The sequence below is a fragment of the Agelaius tricolor genome, unplaced genomic scaffold, assembly GCF_023055355.1.
Source record: "Agelaius tricolor isolate 1412-34295 unplaced genomic scaffold, bAgeTri1.0.p SCAF_4, whole genome shotgun sequence".
In the NCBI taxonomy this organism is placed as follows: Eukaryota; Metazoa; Chordata; class Aves; order Passeriformes; family Icteridae; genus Agelaius; species Agelaius tricolor.
The window spans coordinates 50004565-50025175 of record NW_027269264.1 but is presented as its reverse complement, the minus strand read 5'-3'; the positions used below and the strand labels follow the sequence as shown (position 1 = coordinate 50025175).

At 46.6% G+C, this 20611-nt stretch overlaps 1 protein-coding gene across 1 annotated transcript in view; it reads left to right on the top strand.

Moving 5' to 3' along the window:
• DNAI1 (dynein axonemal intermediate chain 1) overlaps positions 1 to 20611 on the top strand; it is a 138397-nt gene that overhangs the window by 106036 nt on the left and 11750 nt on the right. Inside the window, exon 19 of the mRNA XM_071425701.1 lies at positions 3234 to 3419. Coding sequence (XP_071281802.1) covers positions 3234 to 3419 — 186 coding nt within the window. The remainder of the gene's footprint in view (positions 1 to 3233; positions 3420 to 20611) is intronic.

The window sequence follows — 20611 nt, the reverse complement described above, 5'->3', positions numbered from 1 at the left end:
CCTGCAGTGAGGGACCAGCCTCAACAGTATGAGAAGAGGCGTGCACAGCTGGCAGAAAAGGACTCTCACTGGTTTGTAAACTCTGAAAGGATAATGACACAAGTAACATTTTATAAAAATGCCCTTTTGTACCGGCTGCCTGACAGTGTCTGAGTATCAGTTCTTGTCTGGGTGCTGCTGGATGGGTACCTGCCCTGGAACCTGTGCTCCATGAGGGAGGGTTTGGATGTTGTTCTGGCTCTGGTCATCCTGGCTCCCCATGAATTTGGTACTTGAGTCACACCGGGGGTTGGTAGCACTTGTGTGGGTCATGGTTGCTCTTCTCTGGGTCACAGACTCTGAGAGGGCTCATCTGGCAAGAGCTGAGAGGCCTTGTGTGTGTGCAGGCAGTGGTCTTGGGGCTGGGGCCACCCTAGCAGTGGGATGGAGAGAAAACTGTGTGTTGTTAGTGATTCTCTGTGATGGGAGATCCAGCTGGATCCCACTCCATAGTCCTTAATCTCTGAGCCAGCAGAGCAGGGATCTAGGGACTCTGTGGCTAGGGGACTGAGTCTCAGGGAGAGCTGCAGGTTTTCAGTCTCCATTCTTTGAGCAAAAAGGCAGCTCTACAGATGGTGCTGGCCACATGCAGCTCTGCTGCTTTGCAGCACTATTAACCTGCCTCAAGTACTGTGGGAAGCCCTGTACTCCTTTTAGGCTACTCCCAAAGAGTCAAAAGCAGTGTTGCTCTGACCCCATTTCCCTTTCTCCTAAGAGTAGCTGTGAGTGTTTAAGTCAGAGCCTCTGAAGTCCTCCTCAGTGCCCGTGGCCCACCCCTCCATCTGGTGTGTCTGACAACTGATAGGAGGCTGATGTTTCCAGCTGAAGAACTGAAATAGTTTGTTCTTTTCCACTATTCCCTTGGCAAAGGAAAACAAGCCCATTTGTTTAGAAGCTCATAAAAGAGGAGCTTTATAGTAGGAACATTCATAAACTTGTTTGCTTTTGACCTTCTCCACATTGCTGATGGTTTCAAGTTCTTGTCCCAGGCATTGTGCTTGTCTGGGCTGTTCGTGACATTTTTGAGAAACAGCCTCACCCAGAGTAATTTAAATTGCTCAGCACTCCAGCACTGAGCCTTTGGCCATGCCATCTTTCTCCAGTGCAGGGCTGGGCAGGATGTGTGAGGGGGGTACATTGACAGCCTTACAGAGAGCAGTGCAGACCTGGCTGCCAAGAAGAAACCTAGCCACAATTCCCTGCCACTTTTTTTTTTTCCCCCCCTAGATTAAATGGTGCTACTCAATCAGTGAGCATTTCCCAGGCTCTTAGATTACTAAATTAATAAGAATGTATTCTATGAAGGCAAGAAATCAGATCTTTAATGAGTGTGGCTTGTGGGATACTGATATGCTTGAAAGAGTGCTTGTTTATTTTCTGAGAAAGTAAGACAGCAGGTGTAAAATACAAGCCAGAAGAGCCACCTTGATTTGTGTTGAGAGGCAGGAAATTGAAGTTACCTTTGCTGGACTTTGAGACCTCAAGTGTCAGGTCAAAATTCACAATGTAATGCTGGCATCTAGTAATTTGAACAGATAAAAATGCTGCTGTGCTTTCACCTATGCTTCTGCTGACTAGGGAAGGGCTCTCCAAACTGCAAATCCTTGTCTGTGGCTGATGCTTTTTATTCCCTTCTACTGTCATGGATTTCTTCAAAATATGTCTTGACACAAGCTCTTTCCCATTTTATTTTACTTCAGTCTGGAAGCAGTGTTCCTTTTCTTATTTTTTGCATCTGTAAGACTTTTGTTCTCCTACTCAGACCAAGGACATCACAAATTCCTAGACTTTACTCCTATGAAGACACAGCAGCTCATGAGACTGCCTGGGACATGTGCTTGCACTTGGCCCAGCTCTATGCTATAAATGGATTCAGATAAAATTCACTGACTCATTGGTGCATAATGGGAAAGTACATGTAGTGATTTGATACCTTCCACACTCTTTGGAATAAGCTTTTATAGAGCAGCATTGTCTGATTTCAGATAATTCCTAGATTCAAATTGTCAGCATGGCATACTGTTGAAATTACATGTTTCCTTTGTCTCTTAAGTGCTGGTAAACAAGACACAGCTGGAAGGAGGTTTTCAAGTAGTTCAGTTCTAATTTCCTCTATATTCCCACTGTACTTGTTAGCATAAACCATTCTCGTCCTAATTTTTCTGAAGACAGAAAAGGGAAGAAAAGCATAAGGCTGAAAGTCTTCATGGTGGATACCAGGTGGAAATTCAGGATGCTGGAAATGGCTCACCTCAGCCCTGGGTGAGAGAGGCACATCATGTTTTATTAGCCTCTGCAGCCTGTATCAGTAAGTGGAGCTAATTGCAATTATTGGGAGATAATGTAAAGTTAATTCATTCTCTCAAGTAACTGCCCCTCTTTCCTCTGCGCAATGAAATATGCATTATTGTGCAGCTGGGGATGTGGCAGGTCTGTGTCACTGGGCCAGAGGTCTGAAGTCCCTGCCAGTGGGACTCCTGCCTGAGTGGGTCCTGGGGCCTCTCTCCCTCCATCCTCATCTTCCCTGTTTGCTAATTTCCTGGCACTTTTCCTAATGCTGTGGGAGAAGGACATATGTGCAGGTGTAGTATCTGGGCTAGAGTGAGCTGCCAAGCTGTCCTGTTCTTCTCTGGCATTACCCCAGGGTACACTCTAATCATACTATGGCTGTCTGTCCCCATCACTTCCCCATAACTTACTGGTTTGTGTCTTTATCATTGTTATTATTGAGCTGAAAATGTTAGAGAGTTCTGTAATAAGCAGTAATGAGAATTTCTGACAGCATTCCCCATTTTGAGCATCAGTCTGTGTTAGACTCTGATTTAATGCCTGTTTGTCTCATTACTCACACTGAGAAGGGAGATTAGGGTCTGTGGGGTTAGCAGTGCTGGCTCTGAGCCTTCTCCAGCCCAGATCAGCTGGAAACTTGCCAAGGCTTGCACCCACAGCAGGGAAGTGGTCCTTGTCTGTGAGCCCCTGCAGGAGAGGGGCACTTCTCACAAGCAGCAGCTGACTTCTGCACACTGGTTACTTAAAAGAAGACCCTGAGCACAGATGGTAATTGTGTGCTGCGGCTGGGACGTTTTATCAACAGGACCTTTTCTTTCTGATTTCTCCAGCCATCATTCTGTCACCGAGAGATGCTCTTGCCTAATTAATCCCTTTTGCGGTCTTTGTTTCTTTTTTTTCCCCAGGCCCATGTGTTTGATCTGAACGTTAATAAGCTTGAGCCTCTCTGCTCCCAGCTAGTGGTGACCCAGAAGAAAAATAAAACAACACATGTGCAGTTTAATCCTGCTGACCCTGTAATCATTGTTGGAGATGAACGAGGCCTCATCACCTGCTTGAAGCTCTCTCCCAACCTGCGCAAGAAGCCCAAGGTAAGGATGAGCTGCATTCCCCCAGCCACAGAAGGTCTCTTCAGGCCTTGTCACTGTCCCCTCTCCTTCCGTGCAAGGGTGTTGGCAAAGCTTCTCTCTCTAGCAAGGTACTCACAATTACCTCAAGCCTTTTGTGTAGGATGTCTGAGATGTTAAATCCTTGTGTCTGTTCCTGTTTGAGCAAGAAGACTCAGTTTGCTTCTGGTAAGGAGTGGGGACTGGTGGGAAGGGGGTTTCCTGCCCCCAGTCATCACTATGGTCCAGACAAGCTCTGGTCCAGAAGCTCTGCAGATGTTCATTTGTTTCCCAAAGTTCACACATTTTCTGAGTTTTGGGCTTTATTTGCAAAACTCCTTGAAATCAAGTAAAGGAGAACCTAACTCTTGCCCAAGTCCTCCCACACAAACCATGCTGCCTGTTTTCTTGTGCTCCTGCATCAGAGCCTGTCCCTGACCACCCTGTCAACTTTCCTGTAAATGAGCAAGCATATCTAACATGTAAGGAGACTTGGAGTCTTTGTCTCAAGTGACAGCAAGGAGATACATTTGCCTCTCTGGGTTGGTGAAGTGTTTTTTCACCCATCCATGAGGGCCAATTGTGAAGGATGATAGCATCTCTTACATGGATCTATTACTGGATTTTCTTTCTGGTCTTCATCCAGCTATGAGTTGAATGGCTGTAAATGCAATGTCCTTTTACGCCCTTGCAATTCTCATATCCAGTTGTCTTGTGTTAAGTGAAGTCTTTCAGTTTCAGGCTTTTTAGAACTGATCCAAGAAAGCAATCTCTCAAGATGATCATCTTTTATTTATGTACTCCCAAATGTTTTATATACTCTACTAGTCTGCTGTATTAGGCAGGGTCTTTGGCCAGGAACTAATCACACTAGTGTCACTCCAGAGTCTTCAAAATTATTTTTAAAAGGTTCCTTCAGCTGGCTGCTGCTGGAAATGTGAATCTTCCCTGTGCAGAGAGGGCATAGAAAACATGGCGCTTTGTTTGGGGCTGAGGTGTGGAAGCTGGGGAGAAGAATCTCTCATATGCTTCACACTTTTCTATTTCCTGCAAAACTTCAGACTGAGACTGTCGAAGCTCTCTGGCTTGTCGTCAGGTTGACTCAGGATAAGTTTCCTTGGTGATTTATGAGTCCTTCCTGGGCATGGATGAACAGAGTGTCTGCCATGGACCCTGCCCACACAGGACTTGAGCAGAGGAGAGGAGTCACACACACATAAATGTGGCTGCTCTCCTCTTCACCCCAGCTGTGGACTGATCAGTCCCCAGCAACACTGCACTGTGGGCCAGAGTCACAGAAGGGTTTGGTCTGGGAGAGACCTAGAAGACCCTCTAGTTCCAAACCCCTGCCCTGGGCAGGGATACCTTCCCCTAGACCAGGTTGCTCAGAACTTCTGAGAACTCTCAGCAGAGCAGAGCAGAGGGGCAGAATCCCCTCCCTGCCCTGCTGCCCACAGGGCTCTGGATGCAGCCCAGGACACGTTTGGCTCTCTGGGCTGTGAGTACCATGGCTGGGCCATGTGCAGCCTCTCACCCCCAGCACCCCCAAGCCCTTCTGGGCAGGGCTGCTCTGGGGCTGTTCATGCCCAGCCTGTGCTGGTACCAGGGGCTGCCCTGACCCAAATGCAGCAGCTTCCACATGGCCTGGAACTTTATATTGTTCCCATTGGCCACCTCTTGGGCTTGTCTGGGTCCCTCTGGATGGCATCCTGTCCTTCAGGTGTGAATTCAAATGTCTGCTTCTGCTCCTGGTGGCCAGCAGCTGCCCTCCATGCAGTTATGGATGTTGTCATTTCTCTTTGCTGACCTTCTTTAAAGGCAAATTGCATGTTGTTGACAGAGCAATCTAAACTGTGAGTTTAGGAGTAACTCCAGTGCTTACTGCTGACCATAAACCAACATGTAACTACATCCCACACAAGGTATAAATGGGATGGAAATGGACTCTGCTGCTCTGATGTTATTAAACCATCTGTCTTCTGCTGGCCTGGTTAGGTTTGGAGATAGAGTGAACACTGAACTAAAACTTCCCCACACATGTGGAGAGGAAGGAGGGATGTTCAGGCATGACTGGTTGTGTGTGGGGGTTTCTTGACTGCAGCCACCCTGAAAGATATGGAAGAGAATGTTTTAGCAGAGGGACATCAAGCCCTGTCAGAACAGGCTGTACCATCCAGTGTGTGCTCCTATCTCCTTCCTTTGCCAGCACCAGCCTTTGTGTCCTTAGCAGTAAGCCTTCAGCTGTGTTTGCAAGAATATAATCTCATGGTAGGAAGTCAGATACATTCCCAGAGTATTGATCCAGGTTCCTCCAAAGATTAGCTCAGTGTGCTCTTTACACCCTTATCCTGTGCAACCAGCTTTCCTCTGTAAAATGACTCAACTTTTCCCTCTTTTCTGGGATTCCCCAGGCTGGAGTTGACAGTCACAGAACTTCCAGAGCTTTTTGTAAGTTAAGAGGGTCCAAAACTGTGCAGAGGAGTCCTGACATCCCAGCTGCCTCCTTGCAGATAGAAAAACTTGTCCATGCCTGGCTCAGTACCTGGGTGTCCCAGGCTGTTCTGGCAGAACCCAGGATGCCAAAGGGACAGGGCAGTCAGGGGCCCATCCAGGTCCCACTACCCCTCTGTTTCACACTGAGGCCACAAGGGTTGCCTTCTCAAACAGCTGGGACAATTGATTTTGACAAGTAAAACTCTCAGACAAATCAACCTGTTTTGGGAGAACTCTAATTAGCCACATCATTCCAAACCCCAAACTTCCCCTAAAAATAGACACAGTCTGCTTCATGTTCTGCATATTCCTTAGCTATTGCAAGATAGAGCTTACAAAAGGGACTGAATTAATGTCATCCTGGTGAAATTTCAGCCATTCTGAGTTTATTGGGTTTTGGTTGTTAGTTAAAGCTGATGTGGTGGATAAGTGGAAATGGGAATGATAAGGATGCTTTGGTTCTCATCAGAACTTGGTCCCTTCCTCTCTTCATGTCCTTGAGCAAGGAAGGAAGGTTCAAGATCTCTTTAAATAATTTGCAGGGTTGGCCTGCAGCTTAATTAATTCATGTTTGTAAAACACTTGGGGATCTTTAAGAAGTGTTATTTAATAGTCTGAGTTTTGCTGTCAGCTATATTGGCACAGTCTCATTTATGAACACTTGGCAGAACAAATATGCCAAGGGGGGAACTTCTCGAAAGCACTCAGGTGGTGTTTTCAGAAGTAACTTTCATCAAGACACATAGTAAAATCTTAAAAAAAGGTCTAAAATTCCTTGTGAGTTTTGGCATCCTAAACTCATAATGGTTCATGAGAAAAGGTGCATTTCTTGTTGAGAGGAAGCTGGGGACAGAGTCTGTGCCACCCATCAGGCATTTGTGTCAAGGGCACACAGCGAGCACAGGGGTCCTGTGTACAAGAGATGTCAAACAGCGTGGGTGTCCATGTGTCTGTGCCATGGGGAACTGAGTCCTGGATATCGCCCTATCCCCACAGACTGAAGTCTCTGGGGCAGGACAGAGAGATCCCCTTGCCCCAAGCTGTATTTATTTCCATGAGGTGAAACTAGTTTGGGTGTTTCTGCTCAGAAGTGGGGGGACAGAAATGCCTGCAGTATTTTGAGATGCAGCAGTAGGAGCAAGTGACTCTCTGCTGTCATCCAAGCCACTTTTAGACTCCGAGCGCTCTTTAAATATTGCAGCGGATGTCAGGCAGGAATTGTTTAACTAATAAAGTATCATTTCTAATTTGTAACGACCTTGGTGGTTGAGTTCACCCGAGGGAAGCATTGCTGTAAGAAGAATCAGTTTGGGGCAGAGCTGTTTAATTAGTGAGCCTTCCGGGTTTCGTTCGAGGATTGGAAGAAATTAAAGCATTTTGTCATCACAGTCAGAAGAATGTATGCTCATAGGCTTTGGTTTATTTTTTAAAACTGCTAAAGTAGCCTGGCTTAACCTCTGCCAATGCCAAAAGTAAACGGAATATAGTGAAAAAACAGTGTGCAATGTTTTTTAGAAATTTTAGGAGGGCACAGCAGAGTAGGAATAGAAGAGAAAGCAGATCAAATAAAAGTTGCAATACAGAATTTGCTGAGGCTAAGGCAAATTTCTTGGCCAGTACCCAGGATGAATGCCAGGGAGGCAGACAACTTCTTGGCCTGATGCTTGTCTTGGATATTTATCTTGGATTATTTAGGATGTTAATCTCTGTTCTTGCTACTGGTTTCTTCACATGCAAAGCATCTCTTTTTCTGTTTCTTGGTAACAACTGAATTTCTTCCCAGGCAGTAAATCCTAATTGACTGGGTCTAGCTGGGCGGGAGTGGAGTGGGAAGGGGAACACAGCTGCTTGCCCACACCAAGACACAGTGCCAGGACTATGCATGTTCAGGAGCTGCAGGCACACACCTGTGGGTCTGATGCTGTGTGGCTGTGACCAGCTTGTAATGTGGGGATGGCCTTCACATCCATGTGCACGTGCTGGGCAGCTGCTCTGCTCTCTCTGTGCCTTATCACACCAGCCAGTGTCACCTCTGGACTCTCACTTGTTGCATCTTTGCAGCCCTGACAATTTTGCCCTCAGCCAGATCCAGCCCTAGGCTGTTCAGCCAAGGAAGGAGCATTGAGTTTTGCTTCCTGAAGCACAGTGGCTTTTTGGCCATAGCTGATAGCAGGGTCTGGGAGGGATTTGGGAACTGTGATGGACCATGGGAGGATGTTGGGGTTTTAAGGAGATGAAAGAGGGAAGGGGATTTGGAGAAAGTTAGTGTAAGTGTCTTTACACAAGTTTTAAAGGAGACAAGAGGAGAGTGATTGAAATCTCCTCCTCAACCTCTTCAGTCCCCCTCCCCAGCACTGTATCCCAGCACAGAAATCTCCTGGGGCCTGAGGTTTCTTCCTCCTTCACACTCCCCAGAAGCACCCACTGCACACAAGTGGTCTCAGGAAGGGACCCTGGGTTCATGCCTGTTTCCAGTTTCACTGAGATGCCACTGATGTCCAGAGCAGGTTCTAGCCTGGAACACTGTGAACAGAGAGTGGGGTGCTTCATCATGAACTGCTTTGTAGCCTTTTGTTTATATTACCTAGGGTGACAGGGAGTAACTTGAAGGAGTAAAGGATCAGGAGATTTTTTCTGTCCTTAGTGTTTTTCTGTAGCTGTGGGAGGTGTAAGGGATCAACCAACCAGCATGTAAATACAGAAATACAAACTTGAGCTCCCTCCTTCTGTCGCAACATGTGCAGTCTGTCTGCACATCTGACTGTGTTTAAGGAAGGAAGCTATGGATTAGATCCATTCTCCAAGGTCACGTCAGTCCTGGATTGGGGAGCTGTTTAGTACTGAGGGAAGATTTTTTTGTCCCTAAATTTCCTATCCCAGCAGTTCTCATTCTGTCTGAGAGAAAAGCACTTGTCTCTCCTCTCCAAACAGGTCAAGTTTTGCTCTCCTAGCAGTGTAATTCTTAGTCCCTCTGTTTTCATGCAAATACTTCTCTCTCAATGCCTTCTGTGCTGCTCAAGCCATGGCCAATTTTCTCAGTGTCTCTTCAGAACTGGCTAATTGCTCAGTGACCCAGAAGCACAAAGCACAAGCAGTGCTGGAGGAATTTGGTGTGCTGCTGTGCCCTGCCTTCATGAGGATTGCCTCCTCCCGAGCCAGTTTGGCCTCCGGATAAGGAAGCGCATTACAAATGAGCTTGGGTCTCATAAAAACTGACCTGCAGCTTGATGGCTTACTCTGAAATTTGAAAATGCTTTTTGGTTTCTTTTCAGTCCCTCCCCTGTTATTTAGTCTAGTTGCAGGTAGCTGCTCTCTGTACTGTTAGGGGGAGAGCTGAGGAACATGGGGTGCATCCAGAGACTTGTGAAACCCTGTGTCTGACTGCTCACAGCTTTCTGTGCCACTTTTGTAGGCCATGTAGGGATATATGCACAGGTGTTTATTCTTTGGTGTGGGAAGGAAACCCAGTGCTGAGGCCTTCAAGAAGAGGAGGTTGGAGACGTCTGCAGACAGGTGGCTCTGAGGCTGCCTTGGAGCAGGAAGGTCTGGAGGTGGCTGCTGTGGCAGTCCCTGGATTTGGGGCCTACAGGTCCCAGCAGGAGGCTGTGCCACTGGTGTGGAGCTCACCAGGGTGTGAGCAGCATTGCTTGTGGCCTGAGGCTGTTTTGCTGCATGGACCTATGACTCATAAGTGTAAATCAGCAGCCTCCAAAGGGAGCACAGCAAACACAGCTCCTGTGCCCCTTCTGCCTTCTCCTTGCCCTCCATGAGTTCCTGCCCTGACACTGTGCTAGGAAAGCCATTAGCAGGAGGACCTTTGCATCCCCATAGGATCTCTTCTCCCTCCACTGTCCCACATCAGGTTCCTCCCAGTCTAGCATAGCCTGAGATAAAATGAAGGGACTGTCTAAGCCTGGGAAGCTGTTACTTGGGAAATGAGATGGTCCATGTGCCAGCAGGCTACAGCTCCTGGGCAAAATGGAAGCCTTTGGATATTTACCTGGACACCCTGGGCATAGTCACTGTGCACAAATCCAGGTGTCCAAGAGTGTTGCCTCACAGTTGCAAAGGGTTCTGGATCCTGAACAGAGGTTTGGCAGCCTCAGATACTCAGCATGTTTGGAGAGCTAACCCAAACAAGCAGGGGTAGTTCAACAGGACTTGAATACTCCCATTAAATTTGTTTTCTTTGCTTTTGGTGCAATAACTTTTGGATTGTATCAATGTATGTGAAGGGGGAAGACAGCTCCATGTAGCAGAAGCATTGTTGAACCCCAAGGTCAAGAGCTGGAATTTTTCTTGCTTTTGCTGTTGCTGGCCACATCTTCAACCTTTTTTTGTTATGTAATGTCCCTTTCTGTGGCTGCTGTGTTTGGCAGTTGTTGGAGAGAGAACATCAGCATATTTACAAGTTATTTTAAGTCAATTCCCAGTGGTCAGGGTGAAATGTGTTTAGTACGTTAAATGGAAACACTGGCAACTGAAGCAAGAAAAGGTCCCATTTTACAAAAAATCCATAGTACTTATGAATAATTTCTAAAGTGCAAGTCTCATTCTGTGAGGTGCTGTGTGCTGTCAAGGGGATACTGACAAAGACAAGAAGACTGACTTTGACTTTTTAGTTTTTTTCTTTGAAGGTCTGTATAGTAAAAAGAGTTGCCTGTTTGAAAGTGATGTGAGACTGCTCCATTTTGCAATACTAGTGGTTTGGAGAAAAATACTAGGGGGATTTGGTATTGTGATCAGTAATAGTCAAGACTGCCTGGGCATAAATCTGGTGTGTGTCCTTGGATTTGCTGCCCTTAGTAACTGAGATCTCAATTTGGCTGAGCAAAATTGGTTTCTAGTTGTGCCTTGTTTACACCTTCCCTTTCATTTCCTTCCCCATTGGTGCTGTTGTGTTGCTACAAGCACTGTTTTATCTGCAGGCTTTGTATCCCTTTCCTTTGTGCACAGATTGTGTCTGTTCTTTGGTGTCTGCCATCCTAGAGCTCCCCAAGTCCCACCAGTCTGGACTTTGCTCCTCTGCCGCCTGAAGAGCCCAATGCTGCCTGTCCTGGGAAATGCCTAATGCATGAGAAGGAGCCTTGCCGTATGTTTTCAAAGGACTTTCATTTTGGTTAGATCTGAAATTGCCTGAATATGTCTGTTCAGCTTGCACAGTTCCTCTTTGAGCCGGAGCCTCAGCTTTCTTCAGTGCCTTGGCAGAAAGCACAGGCCAATATTATGGCAAGTGAGGCACTGCTCAACCTCACAGCAGCTGCTTGGCTCACCTGTTCTTCTTGTTTCTTTATTTGTCCTCTGTGCATTTGTTTCTCTGCAGATGACTTAAATCCCATCCTGGAAATTGGGGTATCCTGAGAAATCACCAGTTCTTTGCCTGGATAACAGCCCCAGTACAAGGGCAGAGGGACCCCCAGGGGAACAAGCTGTTTTCAAAGCATGGCTTTGGCAGAGCCAGCAGTGGAGGCTTTTTGGGAGGCTCTCATTCTTCCAGCAATGGCTGGGTGTGAGTGTAGGACTGCCAGCCATCAACCTGCTCTGCAGAGACAGTTCAGTGTTCAGCCCCCCTGCCAGAACTGATTAGAGTGGCCTGATGAAGGATATAACACGGGTGCTTATCCTCCAGGTCATCTGAGGGTGATCTGATTTTATGCCAGAGATCCCCAAGCCACTCTCAGGAGTGCAGCTATTCCTGAGTACTGGCTCTGCACAGGGGAATGAAGGAGGAAAGCTTGTTAGCTCAGCCCCTAAGCCCCAGGGTGTGTTTGAAGGACAAGGTGATGGCTTGTCATGAGAACAAGGTGCAAAGCAATGCCTGGGGCCTCGGAGACCCAGCCATGGTCCTGGACTCTGTATGTCCTTGGATGAGATACAGCTCCTCTCCATGTTGAGTAGGATGAGGACAGCCATCTCCCTTGGAGCCACAGCAGCCAAGTGACATTTGTCCATAGGTACCATGGATCTACTCTCCTACAGCCTCTTCCCTCCTGCTGACACATCCAATACAGTCATACCTGAGGAATGGAGCTGCAGTTGGGGTGCAGTGATGGACAGCCCTGTCCCACCAGGGCCCAGATCCTGGAAGGCTCTCCTGCCATCTTCCTGCACAATGTCACAGATTGTTGAGCCCGAGGTTCCAAGCTGAGCCAGCCAGGTCACTGAAAAACTGAAGAAAATTAGGAAGTGGAGCCAGGGGCAGAGGGAAGAGATGGCAGTGGTATGAGCAAAGGGATGAGAAGCTGGATCATAGTACAAGTGGGAAGGAGCAGGCACCCCATGGGGGACCTGGCCAAAAAAGCACACAAAATCCTGGAATGTAGGTCAGCAGCTCCTTGTTGGCTCTCTACCTCCACAGTGTAGGCTTGGCCTCTGTTTACCGTGGTGTCCACTGGTCATGCAGTTAAGGTGGAGAAATGTAACTGATTCCCTCCAGCTCATGGTTGTGTAGTGTTTTGAGCACCTAGGAACTCACTCAGCAGGGATGAAGAACAGGACACTGGTCTTCATTTGTAAGACCCTTTCCCATCGTGTTTTTGCCTTTCCTTACAGAATCCAGTAATGCCCCAGAGCTTGGAGAAGGTGGGCTTTTACTCTTCTTGGAGCTCTACAAGGAGAATAAATAAAATTGAGAGGGGAAATTAGGAAGAATTCTTTTCCTGTGAGATTGGTTAGACCACAGGACAGGTTGCTCAAGGGGGGTGTGGGTACCACAACCCAGGCAGTGTTCAAAGCCAGGTTGGATAACGCCTTGAGCAGCCCCATCTAGTGGGATGTGTGCTTGCCCATGGAAGGGTGGGGGTTGAGACTGGATGGTCTTTGAGGTCCTTTCCAACCCCTTAAGGTTCTGTGATTCTGATACCTTGTCCCTGGGCATTGACTGGGAGCTCTGGGACAGCATTCCTCTTTGCACAGCCTGGTGGTATTTGCTACAGTGACAAATGCAGGAAATTTGTCATGACATGGAATAGGAAGAAATGCAGCTATGAGGGCCAAAGGAACAGCTTGATATCTGGCACATTCCTTCAACTCCTTCTGAGCCTGTGCCAGAGCCTGACACAGCCTTCCCCAAACAGCCAGCCTGGGCTGGAAAGGGCTGAGGCTGCCTGTGGAGACACAGAGGGCAGCTCCCTGCCTGGGAGATTGTGTCTGTGCCATTGTAAAACACACCCCAAATGCATTGCTGTAAAAAGCCCTTTGCTTGCAGACTTCACCTGTGGGTTTTGTGACTCTGGGTGGATCCATCTGAAGCCCTTCCTGCCCCTGCATGCCCTGATCGAAACCATCGCGCTGCTTCCAGCCCTTCCTGAGCCTCTCCCCAGCTCATGCTTGGGCCACCTCCCAGCCTTCTCCAAAAGAAAAGAAACGGAGACACCTACACCTGCAGGCAGGGCAAATAAACGTCCCTTGCACAAATTGATTTGATGGGGTCAATGCAGAAATGTTTAAATGAGAGAAGGGAAGGGATCGCCGATGAATAAAATGTCTCACTGCTCACAGAGATGGAACTGACGCAGGAGGATTATTTTTATCCTGTGGAGAAAAGGAAGAGTCCTGTGAAGCAGAGGAGAAGAGGGTCTGACTTACAGTCCTGCTGGCTGTGTGAGATGCAGTGATGGCTACAATCAAAGCAGCTCTGAGGTTCTCCTGGAGGGAAACTGTTATGCTCCAATTCACTGACTGATTTTGTGAGAAGGGATGCCAGGACTATGTGAGGCCGTCTTAGGGCAAACATTCCCTGGTCACCTCTACTCCCATATCTCACCAGGGAGCTGCCAGTAATCCCACTGCTCTCAATCTAAGGTGTGCCTGACCTCCTCCCCCCTCATGGGGTCTGGTCAGTGCAGAGATCTCTTCTGCCAGGATAATGTCATGTTTTCCAATCTCCCACTTGTTGGGCTGAAATCTTGTTATCCCCCAGAGCACCTTCCATGAGCTGTGCCCTTGCTGCACCATGTCCTGTGGGTGCTGCCCTCCCCAGCACAAAGAGATCCCTTCACGTGCCTGCCCATGATGCTCCCATTCCTCTGCAGTGGCTGAGCTGGCTGTTTTACTGTTTCACAGGAGTGCCAGGTCCCATCCAGGTGATTATCCCTCTAACTCCAACCCTGATGGCAGAACACTCCATCCCCACAGTACTGTATTTGTGCTGGGGATTGTCCCTGCTCTCTTCATGTATCTTGTGTCTGTCCTTGCTAATTCACATGCAGGTTTTCCAGATCGTATTTCTGGTCCAGCAAAGTAATTTCAAATTCCAGTCCTGCCTTCCTGGACACCTGCAGCCTTCCCGTCTGTCCCATTATCCAAGCACTTAGAGAAACTCTAACCAGATCCCCACCAGAGCTGTGAGAGTTACACACATCTCAGTGCTGACAGCTCTGGGTACAAATATTCAGCTGGGTCTTACCAGTTTCTACTCACTTTATGTAGATCTATTGTCTCACTTCAGGATCAGAATATCAAGGGAGACAATAGCAAAGTCTTCCCGAGGTCATGGTTAATGACTTCCATACCTTTCCAGTCCACAAGGTGCGTTCTACTGTTGCAAAAAGAAATCAGATTGGTGCAGTATGACTTCTTTGGTAAATTCACATTAGGAATGATGCATTTCAGTCACTTATAGGTTGTTGACTTGTTCCATTCACCTTCTGAAAAGTGAGATTAAACGGAATGATTTTCTTTTCTGGATAGTTGCTGCATTTACCTTTTTCAGCTTCCTGATCCCTATCATCTCCTGAAATTCCCCCAGGAAATGCATCAGATTAAGGCTGTTAGGTTGATCAGGTGTAGTAACTGCTGCCCTTCCCAGGGGACTGGGGCTGTTGTGGTCAGGATGCTCTCAAACACAGTAATCAAAACTAAGTATGTGGGTACAGATAGCACTTTCCATTACACAAATAATTATTCCTGGGAAGGAAGGAGAAGTGCTTTTGCCCTAAAGCTGGTATTTAATTCTCCAGATATGTATTATTTGAGTTAATAAAAGTCATTGCCTTTCCCTGCAAGCCTGTGCTGTCTGGGTACATGCTAACCTTGCTCAACTAGACCAGAAATCTCCCCACGTGGTTACTGGTGTTGTTTCTTATATCCTGAGGAGAGGGGAAAGGATCCTTCCCAGAAGCACAGGAGGGGGCATGAATATCAGCACTGCTCAGTTACTGCTTTCTTATTTTTTTGCCTCATCTGACTTTTTGATGATTATATAGACTTGCTGTCAGAAGTAAGATGCCAAAACAGTTAGACACCAGACTGACCAGAAACAACTTTGCAAATGCAGCTGTGAGACTGGAGGATGCTCATCCCTCTCCAGGATTAGTTTTCCTGCTTTGATCTGCATTGAAGCAACATGCTAAGCCAGGGCAATGAACTCAAAGGCTCTCCTTTTATCTGGCCTGGCCAACCAATGGATATTCAGTGGGAGTGCAGGAAATTATTGGTTTTGTTTATTTCATGTCAATAACAACAACAACAACAAGAGCATGCAAGGGTTTGCCTCTTGGTTTGAGTTCATAACAGAGCTGAGCAAAAAGCTGATGGATTTGGTTTCAATTAGAACTTCCTGCTCAAGAAGAAAAGCTGTGCTTTAAAACCTGTGCTGTAAAAACACTGCAGCCCAAATGACTCCTGCATCCTGAGGGCTGAGAAAGTTAGGCTGCACAAGTGAAATGGAAGCCCACCCTGACAAACCTCTTCTTGTCTGCTGCTATGAGGCTAAAGGCAGAGCTGTGGAGGTGCTGTCTCACTCAGCTCAACCTCATGGGGTTTTCCAGCTTAAAGCACCAGCAAAAGAGAGGGATGTGAGTCCTGCTTCTGCAACCGGGAGAGCCTGGGGTAGCTTGGACCTGAAGTGCAGTGCCTTGGGATGGAAATCCTGACTGGCTGTGGGGTGTAAAGACTTGCAGAAGGATCTGCCATCCCTTCTGCAGTGACAGGGAAAACTCCAAGTTGCTTGTGCCTTGCTGTGTGGGGAAATTTCATTTTTGAGAGTGCTTTTACCCTGCTCATAGCCAGGGATGTGCTGCCAGCCATGATTTTTCAGATGCCTGTGTGATAGGCAAAGCCTTCTGCAATCAGACCTGCATTTCAAGTCAAGGTTAGTCTGAGCTCTGACTTAGAAAAGCAGCAAGAAAATGGGACAGCACTACTGCCTGGAATGGAAGAAGGAGATATGGCTTGGCAGAGGGAGCTCCAGTCCTCAGTTTCCTTATCTCTGAAATCCTCAGTGGTGGTGGCAGGCTGAGCAGGGGTTAACAAGACAAGGCAATTGGTATTTCCAATCCGTATCTTCTCTCTAGGGGTTCACTGGAGAGGTACAGCCTTTGTGCCTGTGCTTCACAGCCTGTGCTTTTGGCTTTCTGCAGGCTTTAGTGAAACCCCTGAGTGCACCTTGCCCCTGCCGCTCCCTGAGTGAGTAAGCCCAGGTTTTTGAAAAGCTTGTGTGGATTGGGCTGGGAAGAGCTACAGAAATGCCACACATTATGTGAAGGACTCAGGGGAAACTTTAAACATTGCAATTGACCTGTTTCCCCTGCTTCAGAAAGAATCACTTGTCTATCAACATGAGATCTCTTAAACACCACCACGCTCCCTTTTACACATGGTACCCCATGGGCTTTCAGCCTTACTTACAATTAGTGTTTGGCTCAGACCTGTGGTAAACCCTTGTCAAGATACTACTTGTGCCTCAAAGAATGGTTGAACATGGACTTTCTCTGGAAATAATCACCCTGCTTAAAATAAGAAGCACTACAAAACACCTGTGTGGATTCTGTTAAAGAGAGCTGGGAGCAGCAGAACTTTAAATGTAACTAGGAAGGGGTCTCTGCACACATCCAGGGTTGACTCTGTAGTGGAGGGGATTGTCTGATTGATTGATTGACCCATTGATTGACTGATTGATGGGAAGTAGAAATGGAAAATAAGTCTTGAAAGACCAAGATGGTTGACCTAAGGCCTAGGACACATAATTTCAAGGAGGTTTTGAGGACATTGCCAGTAAATTAAGCTTTATAACTTATCACTTAAAATGTGTACTTTAAGATTGTACATGTAATACAATTGTATTCTATATTGTATGCACGTATCAAATATTATGTAATATATAGTATGTAGTGCAATACCATATAATATCTAAATATATTTTAACAAAATATAATTTGATTTCATCCTAAAGGCACCTACATGGGGAAGGATTTGCAATGAGGGAAAGCTCTTTAAAATCAGCAGACAGAGATATAATGGGATTTGGCAGCTGACCAAATTAAACAAGGGCTTGAGCACACCTATTTAGCATGGCACTAGCTTGTCTGCATCCCTCAAACTCCTTCAGGTCAAAACACCTTGTCTTTTAGTGAAAGCTCTGTTTTAGCTCCAGGAAGCGTCATTGTTGTGTTCAGGTTACTGGCTGAAGCTGTGTGAATTGTAATCATTATTTCTGGGTTTAAAAAGATATAAAATCTACTTCCACTTTTTGATCTTAACTGACATGAGAGGGGAATTGTCAGGCAGCATTACAGAGAGAGATTCACAGCTTTTACAAAGGGGTAATGACAGCTTAGAAGAGGCCACAGAGCTGCATTTACAGACTCCTGAACTCCTCACTTTTGTTGATTATGGCTTGGTTCTTAGCCTGTGTGTTAAGCAATCAAACTGCAAGCACTCAGAAACAACAAGGTGCTACAGTAACAGTGGGAATTTATTGACACTAAACCCATGTTATAATTTTTTCTGCCACTGGTTTAAGCATTATGGGATAACATATGCCTGTCCTACATGTCTGCGATTATATAAACTCCAGTCTTATGTCAGCTTTTCAACTTGTGGGTAGGCATGGGGAAACAATGTCATCCCTGTCGTGCCAGCTCTCACAGACTCCTAGTCCAGCTTCCTCCTTGGTCCTGTCACTATCTGCCTCAGGCTTCTGCTCTCCATGGGTTTTCTCCAGAGCTTCCTGGTTGTCATTTTTCACTGAAGGACTTTTTTCTTCTCTTTACCCCTTTGACACCAACATTCAAATTGGTGTGTGTAGCTTCCACAGCATCTAGATACTCTGGGAGCAGGGTGCTGGGGAACTGGTTCCCTCTGTGTCAGTGTTCTCCAGGAGCTGGGAATTGAGGGCTGTGTTGGTCTGCACTGCTCCTGACATTATGAGCTATACAAGGTTTAAGAGGATATTTGCTTAGAAATGCTGTCTGCAATAAGATAGCAGAGTAGGGTGGAGCTGAAAGACTCGTCTTCCACTTTACACTTGGTGATGAAGAACATAATGATAATAGCATCTTCCAGTTCACATTTGGTGATGAAGAACATCCTGGGATTGCAAAGCCACAGGCACTGTCAGCTGGAGGTGGTGTTGGGATATCTCTAGTCCAGCCTCCAGCTCAGAGCAAATACAGCCCTGAGATCAGACAAGGTTGCTCAGGGCTTAGACTTCTCTTGAAAAAATCCAGGGCTGGAGATCTCACAGCCACTCTGGAGTCTTGTTCCAATGACTAAGTGTCAGAGTGGAGAAAAACTTTCTTATGTCATGTTGAATCTTTCCCTGTTTCAGTTTATGGCTGTTGTGACTCATTCTCCTGCTGTGCACTCCTACAGATAGTCCATTTCTGTCTTCTTAATATCCTCCACTTGGGTGCAGGCAGGTGCCTGTTAGGTCACCCAGAACTACATCTGCTATGGGCTGAGCAAGCCCAGCACTCTTAGAATCTGGTCAGTGCAAATCCTCCAGCCATCAACAGTCTTGGTAGTCTCTGTTGGGCTCAGTCTGGAATATCAACAACTCTGTTCACCCCTTAAACTACCTTCTGCCTCTCTTTCTGTAGGTGAAACCATTACCTGAAAATGAAGACCTTTCAGAGCCTGTTTTTCATCACCAGGGCAAGGAACAGACACACCAATCCAGCACAGTTGTCATCTCCTTATTTCTTTCCTTCCTAGAAAGCTTCTTTCCCTTTTTTTTCAGTGACTAAGAACATGGCACACAGGACCAGGGACAGGAGGTGAGAAGGGTTCATCTTCTTTGCTTTCTCTCATCTCTCAAAATTTCTTTCATTAACACTCACCTAGCGTTTCTTAATTAACACCTTCTGGCTTGGAACTGCCTGCCTGTGTTGCAGAAAATCCACACAAGCTCTTGTCTGTTGTGTGACAGGAAATATCAAACATTTGGGCTGTTTGATAGACTGACAGCTGCTCTTACACCATGGATTACACAGGGGCTGAGTGTTGTTCTCACCCTCAGCCTCTGTAGCCATCCTTGGCTTTACCTGTCCCTCCTGAGGGAGCCTTCTGTGGTTCTGGTGCCAAGCCAAATGGCAAGCGCATGTCTGAGCTAAACCAGGAGAGTGCAAAGAGTGCAGAAGTTAAGCCAGAAACAGGAAGAGTAACCAGCTGAAAAATCACCACAAAAGAGCAGTTTTCAATGAAAAAACTGGGATGAAATCTCAGGTTTATTTGGGAGGATGGATTGGTGTCCTCACTGGCATTTCAAACTTCTTAGTCATTCCTCAGCTGATCTAGCAGAGTTCACTTATAAAGTCTTGGGAGGACCTGGCAGCATGGAGGTCACAAGGACTTTGAAAGGCTCGGTATACCAGATCTGCACATGGGGATATGGACTGAAATTGAGGAAGTGGTTTCAGTGAAGACCAAAGTACCAACAACATCTGCCAGGGCTGGTCTCCACTGTGCTTGATTCTGCATAGGTACAGAACATGAATCAAGTTTCTGTGATCCAAAGACTCAGAATTATGCTAATGAGCCCTGTTTAGTCAGTAATCCCATGCCTCCAACAGGATGACACTTCATGGAGTGAGGTGAGAATTTGTCTCATATTATGTACACCACAATAGAATACAAACCCCAGATTGTCATATAGAAAACAATGCCTTCCTTTATGGTTAAATCACGGATTGCTGGAATAAATCAGCTCTGTTGCAGGTTCTCTGTTGCTGTTGCTGGATTGCTGACTCATTTACAGGTGGTTGCTGGGGAATTTAAATTGCAAACAACCATTCATGATGATCCAGACTTCTTACGGATTTTACAAGCTAGGGAGAAGCTGGCACTCTTTCTCCAGTTACCTTCTTCTCACCTTCAGGACAGTTACAGCTCTCACCTAAGGATGTTATGCATCTTTATGGCAAAGAGGCCGTTAATGCAAGTATAATTACTGTAATTTGGATTTCATTTTCTGAGCACAAGTGCCTCCTTTCTGTCTTCCTTTTATTTCCTGCTTGGTTGCCAGCTGTGAAAACATCTCTTTCCAGGATTGTTCTTGATGCCAGGCATGCAGCAGTGTAATGGGCTCATCCCCTGCTGGGCTGTGTCTCACCCAGCTCTCAAGTGATGGTGACTCTTCCCTCACAGAGGAGGGAAGAGTTGGATCAGCAAAGGGCCAGGAGAAACCACCATGCCTTGGCATTTCTGCCTGCATCTCCCAGCACTTTACATGCAGGATCCACAGGATTAACTGTTTTGTGGGAGAAGCTGTGGGATATAGAGGGTTGAGGCAACATTATTCTGCAAACCAATTGCTTCCACCACTCCTCTAAGCAAGTTTAGGCATCTCCTTTGTGCCTATGGAGAGGAACAACTCTGGTTGTCACCTTGAAGCACTCTGAAAACATCACCAGGTTCTTGTTCAGTCCTTACCAGCTCCTCCCAGACCTGCAGCCTGACAACAC